The 21,549-nt window shown below is 44.6% G+C and overlaps 1 protein-coding gene across 4 annotated transcripts in view; it reads left to right on the forward strand.

Annotated features, from left to right (window-relative positions):
- The window catches only part of LOC129853912 (tight junction protein ZO-2-like), a 167,892-nt gene extending 146,559 nt beyond the window's left edge, over positions 1–21,333 (forward strand). For all 4 annotated transcript variants that reach the window (XM_055920416.1, XM_055920417.1, XM_055920419.1 and 1 more), the window contains 16 exons: positions 3,326–3,422; positions 3,714–3,862; positions 4,108–4,171; positions 4,760–4,910; positions 5,251–5,359; positions 7,600–7,819; positions 8,774–8,958; positions 9,873–9,968; positions 10,065–10,144; positions 11,785–11,995; positions 12,618–12,718; positions 16,421–16,645; positions 17,393–17,503; positions 18,334–18,708; positions 18,853–18,938; positions 19,223–21,333. In XM_055920416.1, coding sequence (XP_055776391.1) covers positions 3,326–3,422; positions 3,714–3,862; positions 4,108–4,171; positions 4,760–4,910; positions 5,251–5,359; positions 7,600–7,819; positions 8,774–8,958; positions 9,873–9,968; positions 10,065–10,144; positions 11,785–11,995; positions 12,618–12,718; positions 16,421–16,645; positions 17,393–17,503; positions 18,334–18,708; positions 18,853–18,938; positions 19,223–19,397 — 2,435 coding nt within the window. In that variant the 3' untranslated portion in view covers positions 19,398–21,333. The remainder of the gene's footprint in view (positions 1–3,325; positions 3,423–3,713; positions 3,863–4,107; positions 4,172–4,759; positions 4,911–5,250; positions 5,360–7,599; positions 7,820–8,773; positions 8,959–9,872; positions 9,969–10,064; positions 10,145–11,784; positions 11,996–12,617; positions 12,719–16,420; positions 16,646–17,392; positions 17,504–18,333; positions 18,709–18,852; positions 18,939–19,222) is intronic.
- Positions 21,334–21,549: the final 216 nt, after the last annotated feature.

The raw sequence follows: 21,549 nt of genomic DNA on the forward strand, positions 1-21,549 counted from the left end.
TTTTAACCCATAATTTAACATACAACGTTACCATTTCATACAAAGTATTATTTTCATTTTCAGGGCTAATCATTAACATTAACATGGTCTCTTCCTGTCATTGTGACGGTATGTGTGATAAACTGATCTCAGGCCAGCCTATGAAAACAAACCTGATTTCCGTGCCTGTCTCCTGTCACAGCAAACCAGCTCTGATAGGCGGATTACCAGGAAGTAGTGGGTGGCTGAAGGCAGGGAATAGGAGGGCAGTTGAGGATTTGAACAGAGAAGAACAGGATCACTGGCTGACCCACTTACTGCCTGCAACATTACTGCCTGTCTCCTCATAAACCATTCGTTTTGGATGAGGTCTTTCAGTAAATTCCTTATTCCACTATTATCTAGATACCCCTCCACATAAACCAAACATCCCGACGCCACTACTTTCTCACCCCACCCCTCCATATAATCCAGATGAGATTGTCAGGATGGGGGGTGGGAGTGGGGTCCTGGAGGACCTGTGCCTCTGAGACCGTAATCTCAACCGTTACTCTAAAGTACCCTGTGTGCTTTCCCTCCGGAGTTAAAACCTTCCGACGGTGGATTTTATCGGCCTGTTATTTCTCTTTAGCTTGGTTTGTTTATATCTCTCTTTCCTCCCATGCCAAAGTCCCAGCCTGTGCCCCTGCCAGTGCCTCTGCCAGTACTCTGATTAAAGAGGGGGGAGAGAGAGCAGGGAAAGCAGAGAGGGGAGGAGGGCGGCGCACACAGTACAAAAACAGACCACTCTGTTCAGTACATATTAACAAACAGACCCTCAATCTAACAAGCATACCCTCCACTACACCACTGAGGGTATACGCAGGTACAGTGTAGACCATATAACCACTTTTTTTATGGGCATTGCGTATACTCACTTCTTAATCCCTGTGCTGCGTATCAAAGTATTGTAGTGGAGGTATACGCTGTATCAATTAATATGGCTGATAGAACAAATCAGAATGTTTAGCTTAAAATGTTGACAAACTTTTATTTATCATGTTTTAAGCGCAGCAATGTGCACACGGCGGCAGGCCTAGATGCAAATGTTTGTGGACATAGATGGAAATATCCATTCGAAATTTAGAAAGAGGGGAGATCTAAAGATGCAACAACTGTCATAGGTTGCTAATGTGACTAGGATAATGCCTTTGGCTACTAGACAATGAAGGAAAGTTGAACAGGAGGGCACATATGAGGAAGTCTATTTCCTCCATGTTTCTTTGGTGGGATTTTGGCTTTCGGCTACTTTGAAGCAAGGTAAGACATGCCTCACAATATGAAGTAAAACATCCAGGTTTCAAACGATTAGGAACAGGGAAAATGTAGCGACATTAATGATATTCCTAACCTCCTGGTAGATGGAAAGGCTTTCCCTAAAACCTTCTCAATTAAATGTTAACTAGCTGCAAAGTAGCCTATGCCTTCCTGGCAGAATGATTTCATGATTATTTGCATCAATCCAGTGGCCATTTGTTTTGCAAACTCCATCTCATGTGTGCTACAGAAACTTTGCTAACCAAACAACAGTGCTAGGTGCCTGCACATTTGAATTAAAGGGGAACTACACAAATTATTTACATTTTTCCCAGACCTCACAAGTGGTCTCCTGATGTTATGAGAGGCATGTATGACTGTCCAGCCATCTGTCTGTTCAGCCGTCTGTCAGTCTGTCTATCTACCTCGGTGTCTGTATGTCTGCCTATCTGTCTCTGTGTCGGTCTGTCTCTCTGTCTGAAGTTCTTTACAGGAGCTGAGGAGTGTTGATGCAACAGGATCATGCACTTTCAGATGCAACACCACCACTCACAGTAACGACTTCCCTCGCCACTCCCTCCCTCTCTCTATCTCTCTCTTTCTTTCTCCTTTGCTATCGCTCCTTCACTCCCTCGCTCTTATGGTCCTTTTCCCTCCATTTTTCCATCAATCTCCCTCTCTCCCATCCCCCTCCTCTCTCCCATCCCCCTCCCCTCTCTCTCTCCCTGAGAGGACCATGGAGTCATCACTTTTCCCCCTCCACTGCTCTTCACTACACCGTGATGTGTTACAGTAACAGTCTGTCTCAATGACTAACTGTAATTTAATTAATAGAGATTTAATGGACTGTCCCAAGGAAACATCACCATGGTCGGCCCCACTAACAAATTCACTTCAATCACTTTTTAATTGGACAATTAAATGTGAAAAATGTATTTGGTAATGGAGTGAGACTGAATATACTGCTATGCCCGAGCCAGTGCTAAAGCCATAGAGCTATGGGGGAATAGTTTAGGGCCCAGAGTTTTATTGACCTGAAAACACTCTGGGCTATAGTTTTCTGGGCTATGGGCCTGGGGTTTTTCATGGTTACAGGGCACTAGATATGATGTGTCTATCTATCAACCTATGCCATATTTTAAACAGGGCAGTTTCACAGTCTCTCTGTGGCTTTCTTTCGCTCTAACACCTGGGTCCTCTCAAAGCCTGTTAAAAACTCCTCTTTTCCACAGGCTTCTCTGTACTCTCCCTCATCCCACTTCTCTCCTCCTACTCTTTAGAACACTGCTCTGAGTCCCACATCTAGGACCGAGACAGTTTTAGAAGATCAAAACCATGACAGACCAATGAAAGGCTTCTCATTGGCAGAGACATCAGAGGGAATGAACAGGAACAGAGTGACAGAACGAAGCGACTGAGGCCTGTTAGATCTCTGTACTGTACAGTGCAGTCTGTAAATGTCAGTAGTGTACTAAGGCCTAGTGTGGCATCTGGTGCTCACTACCTTTTCATTTCACTGTTATGAAACCATACAGACAATCTACTACATATCTATCTAGTCATAGAATACATAGCAACACGGATCTGGAAACTTAACCTCTTCAGTTGTTATGAGTCACAGATATCATATTTGCATACTAAATACTATATGTACTGTATGTTAGTATGCCTTTGTAAGGACTTTGGCAAATCTTCAGAATTTCCAACAGTCACTCTGGTTTAGAATGACAGTATACTGTATACTCTGGTTTAAAATGACATTAATATACTCTACAGTATTTACTGTGGTTTAGATGGACCGTACAGTATAGTACAGAACTTTGTATATACTGGGAAGTCACTCAGAGCGTGTTGTAGAGAGGCAGAGAATGCTTCGTTAACTCTACCTATATCTGACTCCTACACAGCTAGGGGACTGGTGATTCTTCTTGGGGCAACCAATCAGGTTTCTACTGGTGTACAAGTTCTCCTGGTGAAGGGAACACAGTCCATACGATTTCCCTGTCTCTCTAATCTCCTATGTTTCCCTCTCTCTCTGTCTCTCTCTCAGATATCTCAGAGATGGAGTCCTACTCCCCACAGGAGGACCGTAGATCTCGCCAGTCGGACCTATCTTCCCACTCCTCCAACGAGAGAGAGAACCCCAGGTTTGTGGGGGGGGGGGGGGGGGGCTGTCTGTTGATGAATATATGGATGGATTAGAGATGTGAGAGGAGGAGGAGACAGATACAGTATAGATCAGTCAGATATATTATTAAAGTTGTTGTTACTGTACTGTGTTATATAGCCAATACATTGTTCCAGTATTATGCCAGTGTCCAACCTGTCCTGGGTGGGTGGATGGATGTGAGAGGAGAGCTTCAGAATAGGTCAGTGAGGTACTGTTACAGTTCTTGTTACAGTGGCCAACCTATCCAGTTTGTGTCCCTCCCACCCAGACCTCTAACTAGCCTGGAAGACTCTCCCAGGGTAGCCAAGATGTCGGCCATGGCCTCGCCCTTTAGGGTGCCCCCCCTACAGGACCCAAACGCCCCGGGCCCTGCCATACCGACCTCAGAGGGACTGCCACGCCTCGACGAGCAACCAGGTACCCACAATGCATATATTACCCACAATGCATCTAGAAAAGTGTCCTCAAATCCTACCTTAAGCCCTGTTTAAATTAAATCTTATAACATTCGTAACCAGGTGTTGGTCTACAGCTTTTCAGCCTGGCATTATCTAGCCTGTCATTGATTGAGTATGTAATCAACCAGTACGGGTGGTCATTGATGGGAACTCACCCATCAGTATTTGTTTAGATGTGTTCATGTATGTGTGTTTGTTTACCAGCGTCAGCAAAGATTACTCCTAAGATTCTGCTACGCCCCAGCCCAGAGGATGAAGAGCTCTATGGGTGAGTAGATCGCTGTCCAGAGTTATAGTGCCCTATAAGAAACACTGACCCAGGCTAGCACATGGAAAGAGGGAGAGTCAGAGGTGGACTCTCCTCTCCTTTCCTCATTCATATTCATGATGCATCCATGGCTCCATCTCTCTGCTGTGTGTGCGCGTGCTTTTATGTGTGTGTGTGTCCGTAGAGAGGGAGGGTTATTTTTACGTTCTCCTAGCACTGGGCTGGGTGTGCTGACAGGCACTATTTGTCTGTAGTCTGAGGGAAGGAAGGAGTGTCTCAACCCTCCTCTCTCTACTGCAGGTGAAACCTAGAATACACAACGAGCTGCAGACTAACTGCCTCGTAGTCTCACCTTGATCAGGACTTCTGTTACCTACAACTAGCTACATGTAGTCTGAGTTTAAATGGACAGAATTTAAATTGATAATGACATAGGTTTTTTGCATGTTTTTTTGTTTTTACAAAAGGATAGTTCCTAAGCCAGTGTTTCAATTGGGGTAAAGAAAGTTCCACCACCTTTGTTTCCAAAGCATCTCACCAATTGAGTTGATCCTAATGTAACCACTTGTAATGTTGCTATCCATTCAGCGCTAACACGGTGATGGTGAGTTTCCAGAAGGGGGACAGTGTGGGTCTGAGGCTGGCGGGGGGTAACGATGTGGGCATCTTCATCGCTGGCATCCAGGAGGGTAGTCCTGCCGAGGAGGAGGGGCTACGCACAGGAGACCAAATCATGAAGGTAACCATCTATGGCAACGTGAACGGCATTGGAACATCTGAATTCAATACAAAACCTGTACACCAAAGTCAACACCAACTTTCTGAAAGCGAATATCTATTGTGTTGATGTGTTGATAACTGGAGACTCATATTTTGAATTGTAGTCAATAAAACAACCCTTAATTTCCCCATGAACCCTTTGTGTGTGTGTGTGTGTGTGTGTGTGTGTGTGTGTGTGTGTGTGTGTGTGTGTGTGTGTGTGTGTGTGTGTGTGTGTGTGTGTGTGTGTGTGTGTGTGTGTGTGTGTGTGTGTGTGTGTGTGTGTGTGTGTGTGTGTGTGTGTGTGTGTGTGTGTGTAGGTGAATAGCGTTGACTTTCGAGGCATCGTGAGAGAAGAGGCTGTTCTGTTCCTGTTGGAGATTCCTAAAGGAGAGGACGTCACCATACTGGCCCAGAGTAAACCTGATGGTGAGGCTTCAACAAGGTTCTAGAGATTGTCTCAGAGAGTTCTAAAGAGTTCTCTAGTCTTCGTGTTTCACAGGGTTCACAGCGTTTCCTGGTTCTATAGTACTTCAGAGGGCTCTAGACATAAGTTCCATATACACTTCTATGGTTATTGACTTCTATCGTTTTCCAGAGAGTTCCAAAGCGCTAATCTTACACTGCCCCTCACTATTCCATAGTTATCCACATAATCTGATTTAATTTCAGGGGAATATGGTAGCGTTCACTAAATTATGAAATGTTTCCTGACAAGACAATAATATAATAATAATCATAATAATAATATATCCCATTTAGCAGACACTTTTATACAAGGTGACTTAGTCATGTGTGCACACATTTTACATATGGATGGACCTGGGAATTGAACCCACTTCCCTGGCATTACAATCGCCATGCTCCCTAACTGAGCTACTAAACTTTGGCTGAGTTACAAATGAACAATGTGGAACAGCTTGATGGACAAAGAAAAGGGAGAGTGGGTCAGTCCTTTTTCTTAGTCAGTCTAGTTGAATAGGGGCTATAATGCAGCAGGATATGAAAGGATTAAAGTGAACAGTGGAATAACCCCATGAGCAGAGTAGTGCACACTGCCTCTCCATGCTCCTCTCTACTCATTACACAAACACTGTGGGTCAGACCCCAGGGCTACACGCACGCATGCATGCACAATCACACACAAATGCAGACAAGTACACACACACATATACAATAACTTTGTGTCAGTGTGATACAGAGACACCAGCTTGTTGCCCATCGGCACTGAAACCAGTTACAGCCAGTCACGCACGCACACACACACACAGAGAGGGACACACAAGTTACGTAATGAGAACATTGCCTCATAAACCCATTGCCCCTGAAATGTGACATGTAACATGTACAGTACAAACCGAGTCTCTGTATAACTGTGTTTAGGGTTTATGTATGTACTATGTACTGCATAAGTTCATCTTTAAATGAATGAATCTTTAAAAACTGTGTTAGTGTGAACTATGTGTATACTACCAGCCTATAAACCTTATGTTCCTGTTTGTGTGGGTGCTTAGTTGTGTCTGTTTAACTATGATGGCACCCTATTTCATTTTGTAGTGCACTACTTTTGGGATGCACCCTGTGTGTTTGAGAGGTACCAAGGGCCTCATCTGCAGACAGACAAACAGACAAAAAGACAGGCAGGCAAGCAGGGAGCAGTGACTATTAGCCAGCCAGGCTGTGTAAAGCTAGCAGCTGGGTTGTCGGGGAGCGCTGTGGGAACGCTATTGAATTTGGAACCCCACCAATCTTGTACTACAACTCTGCGTACGCACACACACACACACACACAGGCGTATACACACACACGTGCGTACACCACGCACACACATACACACACTGACAGCAGACAGCCAGCCAGCCTAGGAGAGGACAGGCATGACTGACCTCTACTGTCACCATCTCTCGCTGCCTTTCTCATCCCTCCTCTCTCTTTTTATCTCACCCCTTTGTCATCTCTTCCTCCCTTTCTCTCTCTCTTCCTCACTCTCCCTCTCCTCTTCCCTCTCCCATTCTCATCTCTTTCTCTTCGTCGCTCTTTCTCTCCTCGTCTCTCTGTCTCTCCTTGTCTCTCTCTCCTCGTCACTCTTTCTCTCCTCGTCGCTCTCTCTCTCCTCTCCCCGCTTTCTCTCTCTCTCCTCCTCGTAATCCCGATCTCCTTGGTGTGAGATTGTGCCTCGGGGGTAGTGGTGTTTGCCTGGCTACCTAAACTTCTTGCTCCGGCATAAAACGCTACACCACGCCCACGAACGTTTCTTCTCCGCAATGAATCTGGTTCGGAGTACCTCCCTGACGATATCTAGAACGCAAACTCATTCTAACCGTTCTGATTGATGGAAAGGAAAGGGGGACATGGAACATGGGTAGTAAGGAACCACTTGTGGCAACCAAATGTTCCTGTTGACGTTCATTAACCCTTGTCGTTGAGAGCTACAGGGTTTTCAGGAAACTTAGTGCTCAGCTTGACCAAAACTCTGCATGCCATATAGCTCTTCAGAACTAGGGGTTGGTGACTACTGATGTATAGTGCATGCTATTGTACATTTGGATTTGTAGTATGAGCAAGGAGTGAAGCCTGATCTCTCTTTCACTTCCTCTCGCTCTCTCTCGCTTTCTCTCCTCCCCTCCCTCTCTCCTCTCTCCTTCTCTCCTCCCCTCCCTCTCTCCAGTCTACAATGACATCCTGGTGTCTGGTCGTGGGGACTCGTTCTTTATCAGGACTCATTTTGAGTATGAGCGGGAGGCTCCCCAGAGCCTGGCCTTCTCCAGAGGGGAGATCTTCAAAGTGATGGACACTCTCTACGATGGCAAGCTGGGCAACTGGCTGGCCATCCGCACCGGCAAGGACAAACAGCTGCTGGAGAAAGGCATCATCCCCAATAAGAGCAGGTAATCATCCCTAAAGCGTCATCCCTAAGAATGGCAGGTAATCATCCCATAAACATCATCCCTAATAAGAGCAGGTAATCATCCCTAGCTAGAGCAGGTAATCATCCCTAAGGCATCATCCCTAACTTGAGCAGGTGAGATAGAGACAACGAGGAGCTAGCTACTGTAGCACAGTTAGCTAGGGTCCAAGATATCATCCCTAACTAGAGCAGATGAGCTGGAATGGGAGGGAGTAACCTTAACCATAACAGTTAGCTCAGGTCCAAGACATCGTCCTTAGAGCATGGACTGGGAGGAAACTAAGTTCGAATTTCTCAAGTCAGGATTGGGCCCTGGTATAGTAACTTTTAGAGGACCGATACGATTCCCTGGCCATCAGTTGACTGTCGGGAGTGTTCAGCCACATCAGTCAAATCAGAGCCATCTCTCTCCCACATTGGGATGAAATACTCCTAGATCACACACTAGAGTAGGGTTCCCCAACTGGCGGGCCGCAGCTCAATCTAGGTGATGATCCCTTCACTAGAGTCTCCCCCTGAACCCTACACACACACACACACACACACACACACACACACACACACACACACACACACACACACACACACACACACACACACACACACACACACACCACTCCTCCTCCTCTGTTTTAATGTCCTCTCCTCCCCATTTCCCCCCTTCCATGTGCTCTCCCTTCTCTTAGAATAGATCTTCAGACCTTGGCTGTGGGAAGTTATTTGAACTGAAACAACTTGAAAGAGTGTTTATTTTCTGTCTTTTATCATAAACACACTTGTCTTGGTTCATCTTTCTCCCTCTCCCTTACCACTTACCTTCTTATCGCCCCAACACACTGCCCTCACTTGCTGACTTCACCATCGCTTTTTCAAAACAAAACCTCTCCTCATAATCCCCATCTCTTATTGCTCATTTTCTCTCTCTCTCTCCCAGGGCTGATCAGATGGCGAGTGTACAGAACTCCCATAAGGCTGCTGGCACAGACCGCGCCGACTTCTGGCGTCTGAGAGGTCAAAGGGCAGCCAAGAGGAAGGAGCTGAGGAAGAGCAGAGAGGATGTCGGCGCTACGCCCATCGCCACACGCTTCCCTGCGTACGAGAGAGTCGTGCTCAGAGAGGGTGGGTCTGGTCAACACAGGGAAACCACACAGGAAATTACACACATGGAGAGGGAGGCTGTGTCACATCCGGCCGTGATTGGGAGTCCCATAGTGCGCCACACAATTGGCCCAGCATTGTTGTTCGGGTTTGGCCGGGGTAGGCCGTCATTGTAAATAAGAATGTGTTCTTAACTGACTTGCCTAGTTAAATAAAGGTTAAATTAAAAAAAATATATAAGAATTTAAAAAGGGAGGAAAGGGAGGGTGGGGAAAGTGTTTCAGAGGAATAGAGATTTGAGTGGAGATTTGAGGTGATACAGATGCCGGCCATAATTGGGAAACACACAGGAAACGGGAGGGGGAGTGGGAAGAGAGAGCGGGAGATAGAGTTGAGGAGAAATACATAATTGACGAAGGGAGGAGGGGGGTGACAGCGTTTCAGGAAGGAATGAGGGGTGAAAGAGGGGCAGGCCAGCATTAGGTAACACAGAAAACAAAACACACACACACACACAGGAGTGACACAGAAAAGGGAGAAATTGAGAGTTAAAGAGAGGGAAGAGGGAGAAGAGTATGTGTGGGTCGTCACGCTAAACACAGGAAATGCACACCACAGGGAGAGGGGAAGAGATGGCAAAGGGGATGAGGGGGAGAGGAGAATGTTCCTTAGAGAACATCAACATTAGCTATCCTGCTACAGAGATTTTTGATCTCAGGATGCACGCGCATCACTCAAACGTGACTTTTGATGGTAAACAGAAAATGTCTCTTGATTGAACTATTAGCCACTGTCAGCCCCCGCCACACACACATTTATATATGGCCCCTAATATTGTGCATGATAAACCCAGTAATGATAGTCATGTTGTTTTAGGTTGTACTACTGCAGAGGAGTGACTTGTCTAAAGCATCATCTCTTCTCTTGTCCTGTAGCTGGTTTCAGGCGTCCTGTGGTTCTGTTTGGTCCTATAGCTGATGCAGCCAATGACAAGCTAGCCAACGAGCTGCCTGACCTGTTTGTCATCGCCAGTGAGTCTCTCACGTCGTCCGTCTCTGTCTGTCTCTGTCTGTCTTGAGTCACACTAGTCATTTGTTGACTAACACGGTGTCTCTGTCCATTGTCAGAAACGGAGCCTAAAGATGCCGGGTCGGAGAAATCCTCAGGAGTGGTGAGACTTAACACCATCCGCCAGATCATCGAGCAGGTAAGAGATTCTCTCTCCCTTTCCCTATCTATCAATCTATCTATCTATCTGGAACACAAATTTATGATGAACACCCACGAATAACATGTTTTTGCGCTACATCACCAAATTCCCCCTTAAATAATGCTTGACGCATTTCCCCCTTAAATAAATAATGCTTGACGCATTTCCCCCTTAAATAAATAATGCTTGACGCATTTCCCCCTTAAATAAATAATGCTTGACGCATTTCCCCCTTAAATAAATAATGCTTGACGCATTTCCCCCTTAAATAAATAATGCTTGACGCATTTCCCCCTTAAATAAATAATGCTGACGCATTTCAATCACACAGAACTTGATTACATTGCAGGACATGTTGAATAGAAAGCTAAATGCGATTTTAATCATGACACAGAAAGAAGCTGTTTCCGATGACTAAATGCAAATTTGCAGATTGAGATACCAAGACTGGCATCGCAATCTATCCCTAGATTGGTACTGTAGCCAACTTTCATCTATCTACTTTTGTGCTTGTGCTTAGGCAAGTGGCAGAAAGATTCCATTTGGGCTGTCATTTTTAACGGTCTTTCGATCCGCGTCGTATCAAAAGCAGGGCCGGCTCAAAGGGGATACAGAGGATTGGCCACATAAATTGACATTTTGCCCACCGAACCAAATCCCGATTTTAGCAACTGATGTATAACGATGCATTTCTCCGCAACGCTTTATGATAGAAATTAACAATAATATACACAAGAAAAGACACAACTTTAATGCACATATTTGATTTGTCACTATGACATTCCGAGCCTGAGCTACGACGTGCAGAAGTCAGTCTTAAAAAGAATTCTACTTTGTTCTCAACCGGATTTACAAGTAATCTCATACAATGCTGACTCTGGCACAATCAATGCTATTAAATTGAGCCATTCACTTGAAAACTGTGGTACGAACATTCAATACAGACACGGAAGACAACCACCCACAAACAAACAGTGTGAACACCCTACCTTTATATGGTTCCCAATCAGAGGAAACGACAAACACCTGTCTCTGATTGAGAACCATATAAGGCTAATTACCAATGGCCTAAACATAGAAACACAAAACATAGAATGCCCACCCCAACTCACGCCCTGACCAACTAAACACATACAAAAATAACAGACAACAGGTCAGGAACGTGACAGTCAAATCGAGGCTAGACTTAATTTTTCCATCATTATTATCATTAAATAGTCTACCATCTAAAATATGTCATGTTTAACCATGTAGAATTGCAGGAAATTTGCTTTAAACTAGGGTTCCCCAAATGAAGATCAATGTGGTGCATTTCACACGTATCAATAAACTAGGATCAAAATGCAGGCCCAAATGCAGTTCATATAAACCCTAGGCTATTTAATCTATCAAAAAGCATTTGTGATTGTAAATAGTTGATTTGCAGTACGAGTTAGATGGCAATTACCAGTTAATAAATTGATACAGAAATTTTAGGTGTGCCACAAATGTTTATCCCATCAAGGTGTGCCACGGTTCAAAAAAGGTTGTGAACCACTGATCTAGCTATCTCTCTCTCTCTCTCTCTCGCTTTGTCCCCCTCTATCTGTCTCTCTCTCTCTCTATTCAATCACTGTCCCCCATCATGTCCCCTGTAGGACAAGCATGCCCTGCTGGATGTGACTCCCAAGGCGGTGGACACTCTGAACTACACCCAGTGGTACCCCATCGTCATCTTCTTCAACCCAGACAGTAAACCAGGGGTTAAGGCCATGAGGCAGAGGGTGATACCTGGGTCCAACCGCAGCGCTAGGAAACTTTATGAACAGGCTGTCAAACTGAGGAAGACCTGCTCTCACCTATTCACTGGTTAGTCACACACATGGATCCGCTTCACACACACAGTTACACAGAGATACGCAAACAGATACACATGCATACACACACCATTTACTTTTAGCTACCACCCTCAGGAGTGTCCATACTCCAGTAAATACTGTATTTGGCCAGTGAGTTGACCTCTCTCCCTCTGTCTCTCTGTGTGTGTATATGACTATCTGACACACACACACAATCCTGTAGTTGGCCAGTGATTCATGTTAAACCCATTTCTGTAGATGACTATCGAGTCTCTAACGTCAATAAACAAATAGTTAAACAGCCAAATATAGAACACAAGATCTTCCTGCATGAGGGATAATCTGTTGTATCTATTTTTTGTGCTGTTACACCCCGTCCCTCTCTCCCCCTCTCTACTCGTTCTCTTCTCATCCATCTTGCTATTATCTCTCACCCTTCTCTTTTCTTTTCTCTTCCATTCTTTCGCTTCTCTCCCACACTTTCTCTCCCTCTGTCCGCTCTCCCTCTCTTTCCCCTTCCTCTCTCTCCCCCTCTTTTTATTTCTCTCTCAACTTCCTCTCTCTCCCTTGTATCTCTCTCTCTCTCTCTTTACCCCCCTCTCCTCCTCGCTCCGGCGCTCTCCTCCCTACAGCTACTATTGATGTGAACTCGGCCAACGATGCGTGGTATGGCAGTGTGAAGGACTCTATCAGGGAGCAGCAGACTCAGGCTGTATGGGTGTCTGAGGGGAAGGTAAACACACTCACCATACAGTGCTCATACACTGGATACTGTACTGTACTATAATGTACTATACTATACTAGGGATGTGCCAAATTGAAACATTTTTGTAACATTTAAACTGCCATTTTCTTATCGGTTTTCCGTTAAAACGTTAAGACCATTTTATAAAGGGGAGATTAATTCCTACCAAAGTCATACAGTAGGCTTAGTTATCTGGAATCTGCTTTGTGGCTTCCCGAGTGGGCAGGTGAAATTTTGTCCCGAAGTCAATCGTTAATTCACGTTGACTCTAGTGTTCCTTCCATTTGTTATGTGCATTAGTGACTCGCACCAAAAATAAACCTAGCCAAGTGATCATAGTTCTTCTCTTAAATGAACAACATCATGCTAATCACATTAGCCTACGTTAGCTCAACCGTCCCGCAGGGGACCCACCGATCCTGTAAAGGTTCAATTCTCTTTTACCTCCATTACGTGTCTCTCACTCAATTTCGACCTCTCCCTATACACACAAGCGTGCTGGGCACCCAAACTCCCATTAGGTCTACTGTAGACAAGCTACATTCCTTGTCAAATCACGATAGCTTTATCATGAATTCAAAATGTACTGCTTGATTAAAAGTAAGCTGAACTTTTGAAATAATGGATTTGTCTTGTCTATTTTCAGAGTTTTTTTTTCACGAACTGCTATAGTGTGGCATTTAGAATAGGTTATACAACCCCTCCTAAACCTAGGCAGGTTCCTGACTGAAATATGCAACAAAACATTTTTGATGAAGCCGAATAGAATATTCATTAATGGCCTACTTTGTTTTATGTTCAGCCTGCCTGCCGACCAAGTTTAAGCTCCCAAATTAAACACAGGGCAAAAGAAAGCGCGCCAAATGCGGGTATCTACTGGTTAAAAAGGTTCATGCTGTTAACTCTAGGCTATGTCTCAACTCCCATTATAAAAGGGATATCAAATCAAATGTATTTATGAAGCCCTTTTTACGTGAGAAGATTTCACAAAGTGCTTTACAGAAACCCAGCCTAAAACCCCAAACAGGAAGCACTGTAACACTCTGTTGAAACGGGAGTGAACGTAAACGGTGATATGAGAGCGAAAGAAGCACCTGTTTCAGTAGCACTAGTCACGGCTGAAATTGTCTTGCAGTTGGTAATGTAGCTAATTACTTCATAAATTCAAGTAGGCCTTGACAAAGGCTGCATATCAACTGCAATAATTTATGGAATCAGCGCTTTTTTTTCTCAACTCTTAATGACGATAAGGTGCGGAGGGCTTTAAATATCCATGGTAAATCATTTGAAATATGCATATCCCCTCTTACTAACGTTCCATCATTGTTGCATTCGGTAGGCCTATTTGTTCAAATGTTTCCCTTTATGATGATGGTCGGGATCTGTTAGTGGTAGTTTTGTGATAAAATGACTGTCATTTAAAACATTGTGAACAAAAACAACCACATTTTGTTTTCAGTTAGGGATTTTCTTCTTAACGTTTTACCATTTGAATTTTAAGACGTTCACACCCCTATAATATACTCTACTCTACACATGCTACCCACTGGGCTCACACTGGTTGCAACAACAGTGTGTCCAGTTCCTTTCAATTAAATGATGTCGAACCAACGTGGAATAGATGTTGAATTGACATCTGTGCCCAGTGGGTATAGTCTGCTACACTCCTATCCTCTTCTATACTTATTGTACTATTCCACCCTGTATTATGTACATGTTTCAATCATGTTCCGTAGAATTGTCTTACTGTCTACTTCAAATATACAGTTGAAGTCGGAAGTTTACATACACTTCGGTTGGAGTCATTAAAACCCCACTCCACACATTTCTTGTTAACAAACTATAGTTTTGGCAAGTCGGTTAGGACATCTGCTTTGTGCATGAGTCATTTTTCCAACAATTGTTTACAGACAGATTATTTCTTATAATTCACTGTATCACAATTCTAGTGGGTCAGAAGTTTACATACACTAAGTTTACTGTGCCTTTAAACAGCTTGGAAAATTCCAGAAAATGATGTCATGGCTTTAGAAGCTTCTGATAGGCTAATTGACATAATTTGAGTCCATTGGAGGTGTACCTGTGGATGTATTTTAAGGCCTACCTTTAAACTCAGTGCCTCTTTGTCTGACATCTTGGGAAACTCAAAAGAAATCAGCCAAGACCTCAGAAAAACATTTTTAGACCTCCACAAGTCTGGTTCATCCTTGGGAGCAATTTCCAAATGCCTGAAGGTACCACGTTCATCTGTACTAACAATAGTATGCAAGTATAAACACCATGGGACCATGCAGCCATCATACCGCTCAGGAAGAAGACACGTTCTGTCTCCAAGAGATGAATGTACATTGGTGTGAATAGTGCAAATCAATCCCAGAACAACAGCAAAGGACCTTGTGAAGATGCTGGAGGAAATGGGTACAAAAGTATCTATAGCCACAGTAAAACGAGTCCTATATCGACATAACCTGAAAGGCCACTCAGCAAGGAAGAAGCCACTTCTCCAAAACCGCCATGCAAAAGCCAGACTACGGTTTGCAACTGCACATGGGGACAAAGATCGTACTTTTTGGAGTAATGTCCTCTGGTCTGATGAAACAAAAATAGAACTGTTTGGCCATAATGACCATTGTTATGTTTGGAGGGAAAGGGGGAGGCTTGCAAGCAAAAGAACACCATCCCAACCGTGAATCACGGGGGTGGCAGCATCATGTTGTGGGGGTGCTTTGCTGCCGGAGGGACTTGTGCACTTCACAAAATAGATGGCATCACGAGGAAGGAACATTATGTGGATATATTGAAGCAACATCGCAAGACATCAGTCAGGAAGTTAAAGCTTGGTCACAATTGGGTCTTCCATATGGACATTGACCCCTAAGCATACTTCCAAAATAGCTTAAGGATAACAAAGTCAAGGTATTGGAGTGGCGATCACAAAGCCCTGACCTCAGTCCTATAGAAAATTTGTGGGCAGAACTGAAAAGCATGTGTGAGCAAGGAGGCCTACAAACCTGACTCAGTTACACCAGCTCTGTCAGGAGGAATGGGCAAAATTTCACTTAACTTTATTGTGGGAAGCTTGTGGAAGGCTTCCTGAAATGGTTGACCAAAGTTAAACAATTTAATGGCAATGCTACCAAATGCTAATTGAGTGTATGTAAACTTCTGACCCACTGGGAATGTGATGAAAGAAATAAAAGCTGAAATAAATCATTCTCTCTCCTATTATTCTCACATTTCACATTCTTAAAATAAAGTGGTGATCCTAACTAGCCTAAGACAGGGAATTTTTACTAGGATTAAATATCAGGAATTGTGAAAAACTGAGTTTAAATGTATTTTTCTAAGGTGTATGTAAACTTCCGACTTCAACTGTATAGCATATTCACTGTTCTTTCCTATAAAGCTATTTCTGTATACTTCTGTGTACTAGTCCATCTTAACTATTTCCCTTGGTACTACTTTACTTAGTCTAGTTTCTTCATACTGTACTCAGTCTTTTCTATCACTTTTAAGATAGTGAAAAGTGTTTTGCTCTATTTCTTGAGTCCTGTGTTGTGAGCATGCTCACTGTGTGTGAATCCTTCTACCACTGGTGCTCTACAGCTCGGTTCTTCTTTTCTTTCTTTGTTTTTGTTTTTGTTTCTGCTTCCTCTCTGTACACCAAGATCCATCATGTGTCTCTTTTAGCTGGACTGGACGGAGATGGACATTGATCTCCATGATGACCGCATGTCATACCTGTCAGCCATGTCAGCCGACTACCTGAGCATGGACAGCCGATTGGCCAGCGACTACGATGACACGGCGGATGAGGGTGGTGCTTACACGGATAACGAGCTGGACAACGAGCCGGCTGACCAACTGCACGTGTCCGCTATCAGCCGCTCCTCTGAGCCCGTGCTGGCAGAGGAGGTTAGAGATACACAGCAATACACACACACACACACACACAGACACACACACACATAGTTAACAACACGCACATGCAGCCCATAAGCAGCCCATTTATTGTGATGTCCTAACCTCACAGCCTTGGTGCTATGCAGAGCTGTAAGAATCTGTTCTGCCCTCTACAGTTCAAACACATCATTACACCTATGATATCCCCAGTCCAATCTAGGCCTACATGACCAACATCAATACCATCTGGTTAGCATTTGTTTGGGTTGTTTCAGGAATACCCAATGTGTCAGATGCACTTTAGCAAAACCGTTTTCTAAATAGAGGCCATTCAGCGCTATGATAATAGCCCTCCCAAAGGCCTGTGGCTAGTTTCTCTCTAGTACAGTAGTTAAAAACAGACTGGAAGCACACTAGGGAACTATATCCTTTTTTATAGCTGTGCAAGGATCTTAAAATCTGTGGGTGTGTGTCCCAGGTTAGGAGTGTATAACAGTGTTACATAGGCTACTAACGGCATGTACAGTATAACTTCCTCTTCGCCCCTTAGTAACCAGATGCCTTGACAATTGCTTCTATGCACCTGGTTTATGCAGATGTTACCTCTTGGCCCTTTCAATGCAAAGAGACACAACCCCTTTATAATTAAAACATGACCCTTCAATAATGAGCATGGTTGACCCTTGACCCAGCCTGTGAACCTGCATGGTACTTCCTGTTGACCCTGTCCTATGTGTGTATATGTGTTTTGGGGGTCAGATCCTGCGCAGGTGTAGTCCAGAGATCCGTGGTCGTGTCAGGAGGGTGGGCAGCAGGGAGGTGCTCAGCAGCGCCAGCCCACCCCCCGCGGTTGTACCTGACCCCCCCAAGGTGAGAGACAGACACACATATACAAATTCCTCTTATATTCACTTTTACCATCTTTCGAACATAAAGTCAACCGGTAGTGAGCATCAGATTTTTAGGAAACTGTGTGGTTTTTGGCGTAGATAAGTACAAGATCTCCGGTAGCTTTCAAACATCCACTTACATTTGAATGTTTGAAACCCCCCACCACCCCTTAGCTCTTTAACTAAATCAGAACTAGCAAACTCTCCTTCTCTCTGAAGAATGGTCTGATCCGGAGAAACCACACCCACCACGGCTCGGATTCCTCCAACGGCAGATCACTCTGGTACCTAATTAGCAAAAAGTAACTCCCAAAATTCCTTGTGGTGATAGAAGGGTCCTGCGTTTGTGAAACCTCATAGTAATTAATAGTATTGTGAACCTTTGTCTGTTGAACAGATATTCTAGAGTAATGTAGGCTACCTGTGTTTTGAACTCTTAAAGTGTTGTAGAGAAATAGGTGTCCGTGGTTTGGTCAGTGTTGTCTATCAAAATGTGGTATTCAACATTGTCTTCTGTTATGAATGTGTTTGGGAAAGTACAACCTGAAGCTTCTTTTATGTTGTAAATCAATAGTGAGGTAATGAGCGCAGAAGCCTAAAGTTAATGATTATTGTTTCAAGCGTTTTTCTAGTCACAAATCTACTATTCACGTACAGAAATGTTTGGTTTGCGGATCTGTGACTGACCCTGTTTGGTCCCCATAGAAATAGAATGATTTCATTGACTGAATCGAATCAAAATGATTTGATTCATTCTAATTCTATGCTGGTCCACCCCCCCTCCCCCCACCTCCCTCCCTACCCCTCAAGGTAAAGCTGCTGTTCAGGGATGAGGTAGTCCCTCCCATAGGGTCATACGAGCCCCCCCCCAGCCGAGGCTACGACTCCCACTCCTCCAGCCCTGCCAGCGACCCCCCTCCTCTCCCTCGCACCCTTAACTCATTTGGCAAGGCCAAGCCACTGGCACCTCCCCCCATCGCCATCAAACCTTCCTATAATACCCAGGACACCACCCGCAGCACGGCCCCAAACACAGCGGCCTTTAGGGGCCCGGAGGAGCCAGGGGAGAGCCCTGAGGACCCCAGCCTCAAGTCGTTCCTGGGGAAGATCAAGGCCTTTGAGAAGATGGACCACTTTGCACGCACTCAGAGGATGCTGGAGCTGCAGGAGGCCCAGAACGCAAGGGTGGGTGGATGTGTGTGCGTGCGTGCATGCGCCTCTGAATGTGTGTGTGTGTGTGTGTGCACCTCTGAATGTGTGTGTGAGTGAGAGAGAAAGAGTGTGTGTCTGCTAGTCTGTGTTATCATACTAATGTCTGTCTCTGGCCAGTTGGAGATAGCTCAGAAGCACCTAGACATCTATGCTGTCCCTGTGAAGACCCAGAAACTGAATCACAGCCGGCCTCAGCCTATAGGGTAGGAACACAACATGGGAGGGTTTTTACCCATTCGTACCGTGAGTGTGTTGTGTTACGTCTGTCCGCTTTCCGTTGTACTCTATATTCATCTGCGTGTGGGGATTTTCGCTGAATATATTGTGTGTCTGTGTGTATTGTACATTAATGTGTGTGTGTGTGTGTGTGTGTGTGTGTGTGTGTGTGTGTGTGTGTGTGTGTGTGTGTGTGTGTGTGTGTGTGCGCCTGTGTGTGTGCGCCTGTGTGTGTGTGTGCGCCTGTGTGTGCGCCTGTGTGTGTGTTCAGTTCCAGCTCGCGTCCTGAGCCCCAGACTCCTCCCTCCAAGCTGCCATACTCTGAGAGTTGTGGGTTCTACCCCAGTGAAGGGGAAGAAGAAGAGTACCGACGCCAGCTGGCAGACCACACCAAGAGAGGCTACTACCAGACCAACAACCAGAAATACCAGGACACAGAACTGTAGACTATGCTACCAACAACCAGAAAATACAAGGACACTGAATGAAGTGTAGCACTACTACGCACCCACCTACCACCCTACCCCACTAAACTGTAGTGCCCCTTCTCTCCTGGACTCCCGACTACCCCTTAACACCCTAAAGTAACAAGACACAGGGCTGGTTGACAGACACCCACACACTGCTGAGCCTTGCTCTGATTGACTCAGTTCAGCGCACACAAACACACACTCTCAATTCCACCGGGACTCTGCCCCCCTCCCATGACCCTGCACCAATACGCTGCTGACTCGGAAGCTGGCCAGTTTCAAGTTTTTCTTAAATCCGCTTTTTTGCTTCAAAAAGTGGATAGTTACCTCACTGTCTTTGTTATTGTTCTTGTTTAATTTCTATTTGCTTGTTTGGTTGAGTTATTTTGTTACACCGATCTGTGTTGTTATACAGATCTGTGTTATTGTTATGATCCATTTAATCAGGAACCACATGTTAATTCTTGCCTATGCAACTCCTTCAGTTTGCTGCCTGCAGAGCAACTGAAAACTATTGCCACGAGTCCCTCTCTGCGCTCCACAAGAACCTTAAACCTTACCAGTCCTCCAAGCTGTATCTTCTTCTCGTTATTCCTTTCCTTTTGTACTATATCCAATATTATAACCAGCTGTCTCCAAACTATTTTAAAAGGTCACATATATATTATTATATATACAATGTCTGGTGTTTATACTCCTCCATCTTTGCATTCCTTCCTATATGATCATGTGTGTGTGTGTGTGTGTATTCATACTATATATATATATTAGAGAGAGATCGAGAGAGCGAACGAAAGAGACAATATATTATAAATACAATACACTGGAATGTAAGATTTTTTTAAGTGCCTTTTACTTTATGAATAACATAATGAGGTTTGGGGACATCTGTCCATGCATGGCACCCCTGTCCCTGTCCCCTGGACCACACCACTCTGCTGCTCTCAAGCTTTTAGGGAAAACAGGGAACAAGAGACACCAAAACCTTAATACTGTCCCCACTGTACCGTCCCTTTGTCCCTTCCTCCACAACAATACTATCCGTGACCAGTCCTGTCCCCCAGAGACATGTCCAACATGGGAACAGCATTTAATCAAAACCGCCTCCTGAGTGGCACAGCGGTCTAAGGCACTGCATCTAGCACCTCTGCAGTGCTAGAGGCGTCACTTCAGACCCGGGTTCGATTCCAGGCTGCATGCTGACTTCGGTCGCCAGTTGTACGGTGTTTCCTCCGACGCATTGGTGCGGCTGGCTTCCGGGTTAAGCGGGGAGTGTGTCAAGAAGCAGTGCGGCTCGGAGGTCGCATGGCTCTCGACCTTCTCAACCTCCGTACGGGAGTTGCAGCAATGGGACAAGACTGTAATTATTAATTGGATATCACGAAATTGGGGGGGATGCTTTCCGAGTTTCCTGGGTAAGATAAAATGTATGAGAATAAATTCACTGTGTGGAACAAAAAGAAACTGATCAGTAATATAACTCAAACATTATCTTTTAATAGAGGAAGGTCATTTTTGTCTTGCCCACGGAAACCGGGATAACGGTTTTGATTGAATAGCAACCCAGATCAGGTGGGTTCAGAAAGGAGGTTTGATGTAGGAGACGTGTGATTGGTTGATATGTATGTCAGTCATTTCTGTCGTGGAGTCTGTCATGTAGGCTGCCGTGTCCGTCGTGGTCTCGGTTACATTGTTGATGTGTTTCTACATGTTATTACATGCTTGATTGTATCTAAGTTCACACTATACCTCCAATGGGTTATAAGTGCTTATGAAAACAGTATTAAAGTATTAAAGAGAGAGAAATAGAGAAACAGAGGAATGACTGGACAATGTCTGCTTGGGTCTTTCATGTAGTTTTATCTTACAACACCAAATAAAAGAAAGTCTTTAATTGACCGAGTGGAGAAAACACCCTGTGCTGGCTTTATTTTCTGTTCACATTGTCCTTTTCAACATGGTTCAAGCAGCTATGGTGGATGTGTAACCTGGCCAGTACAGTACAGCTTGGTTCTGATTGGCTCAGTAGTGTTAAGGTTATTTTATGTGTGTGATACTGTGGCTAACTAAACGATCACTTTGTATTTGACTGATTGGGGGGTTGGTGTTTATTTTGTTGTACACTTAG

The sequence above is a fragment of the Salvelinus fontinalis genome, chromosome 4, assembly GCF_029448725.1.
Source record: "Salvelinus fontinalis isolate EN_2023a chromosome 4, ASM2944872v1, whole genome shotgun sequence".
In the NCBI taxonomy this organism is placed as follows: Eukaryota; Metazoa; Chordata; class Actinopteri; order Salmoniformes; family Salmonidae; genus Salvelinus; species Salvelinus fontinalis.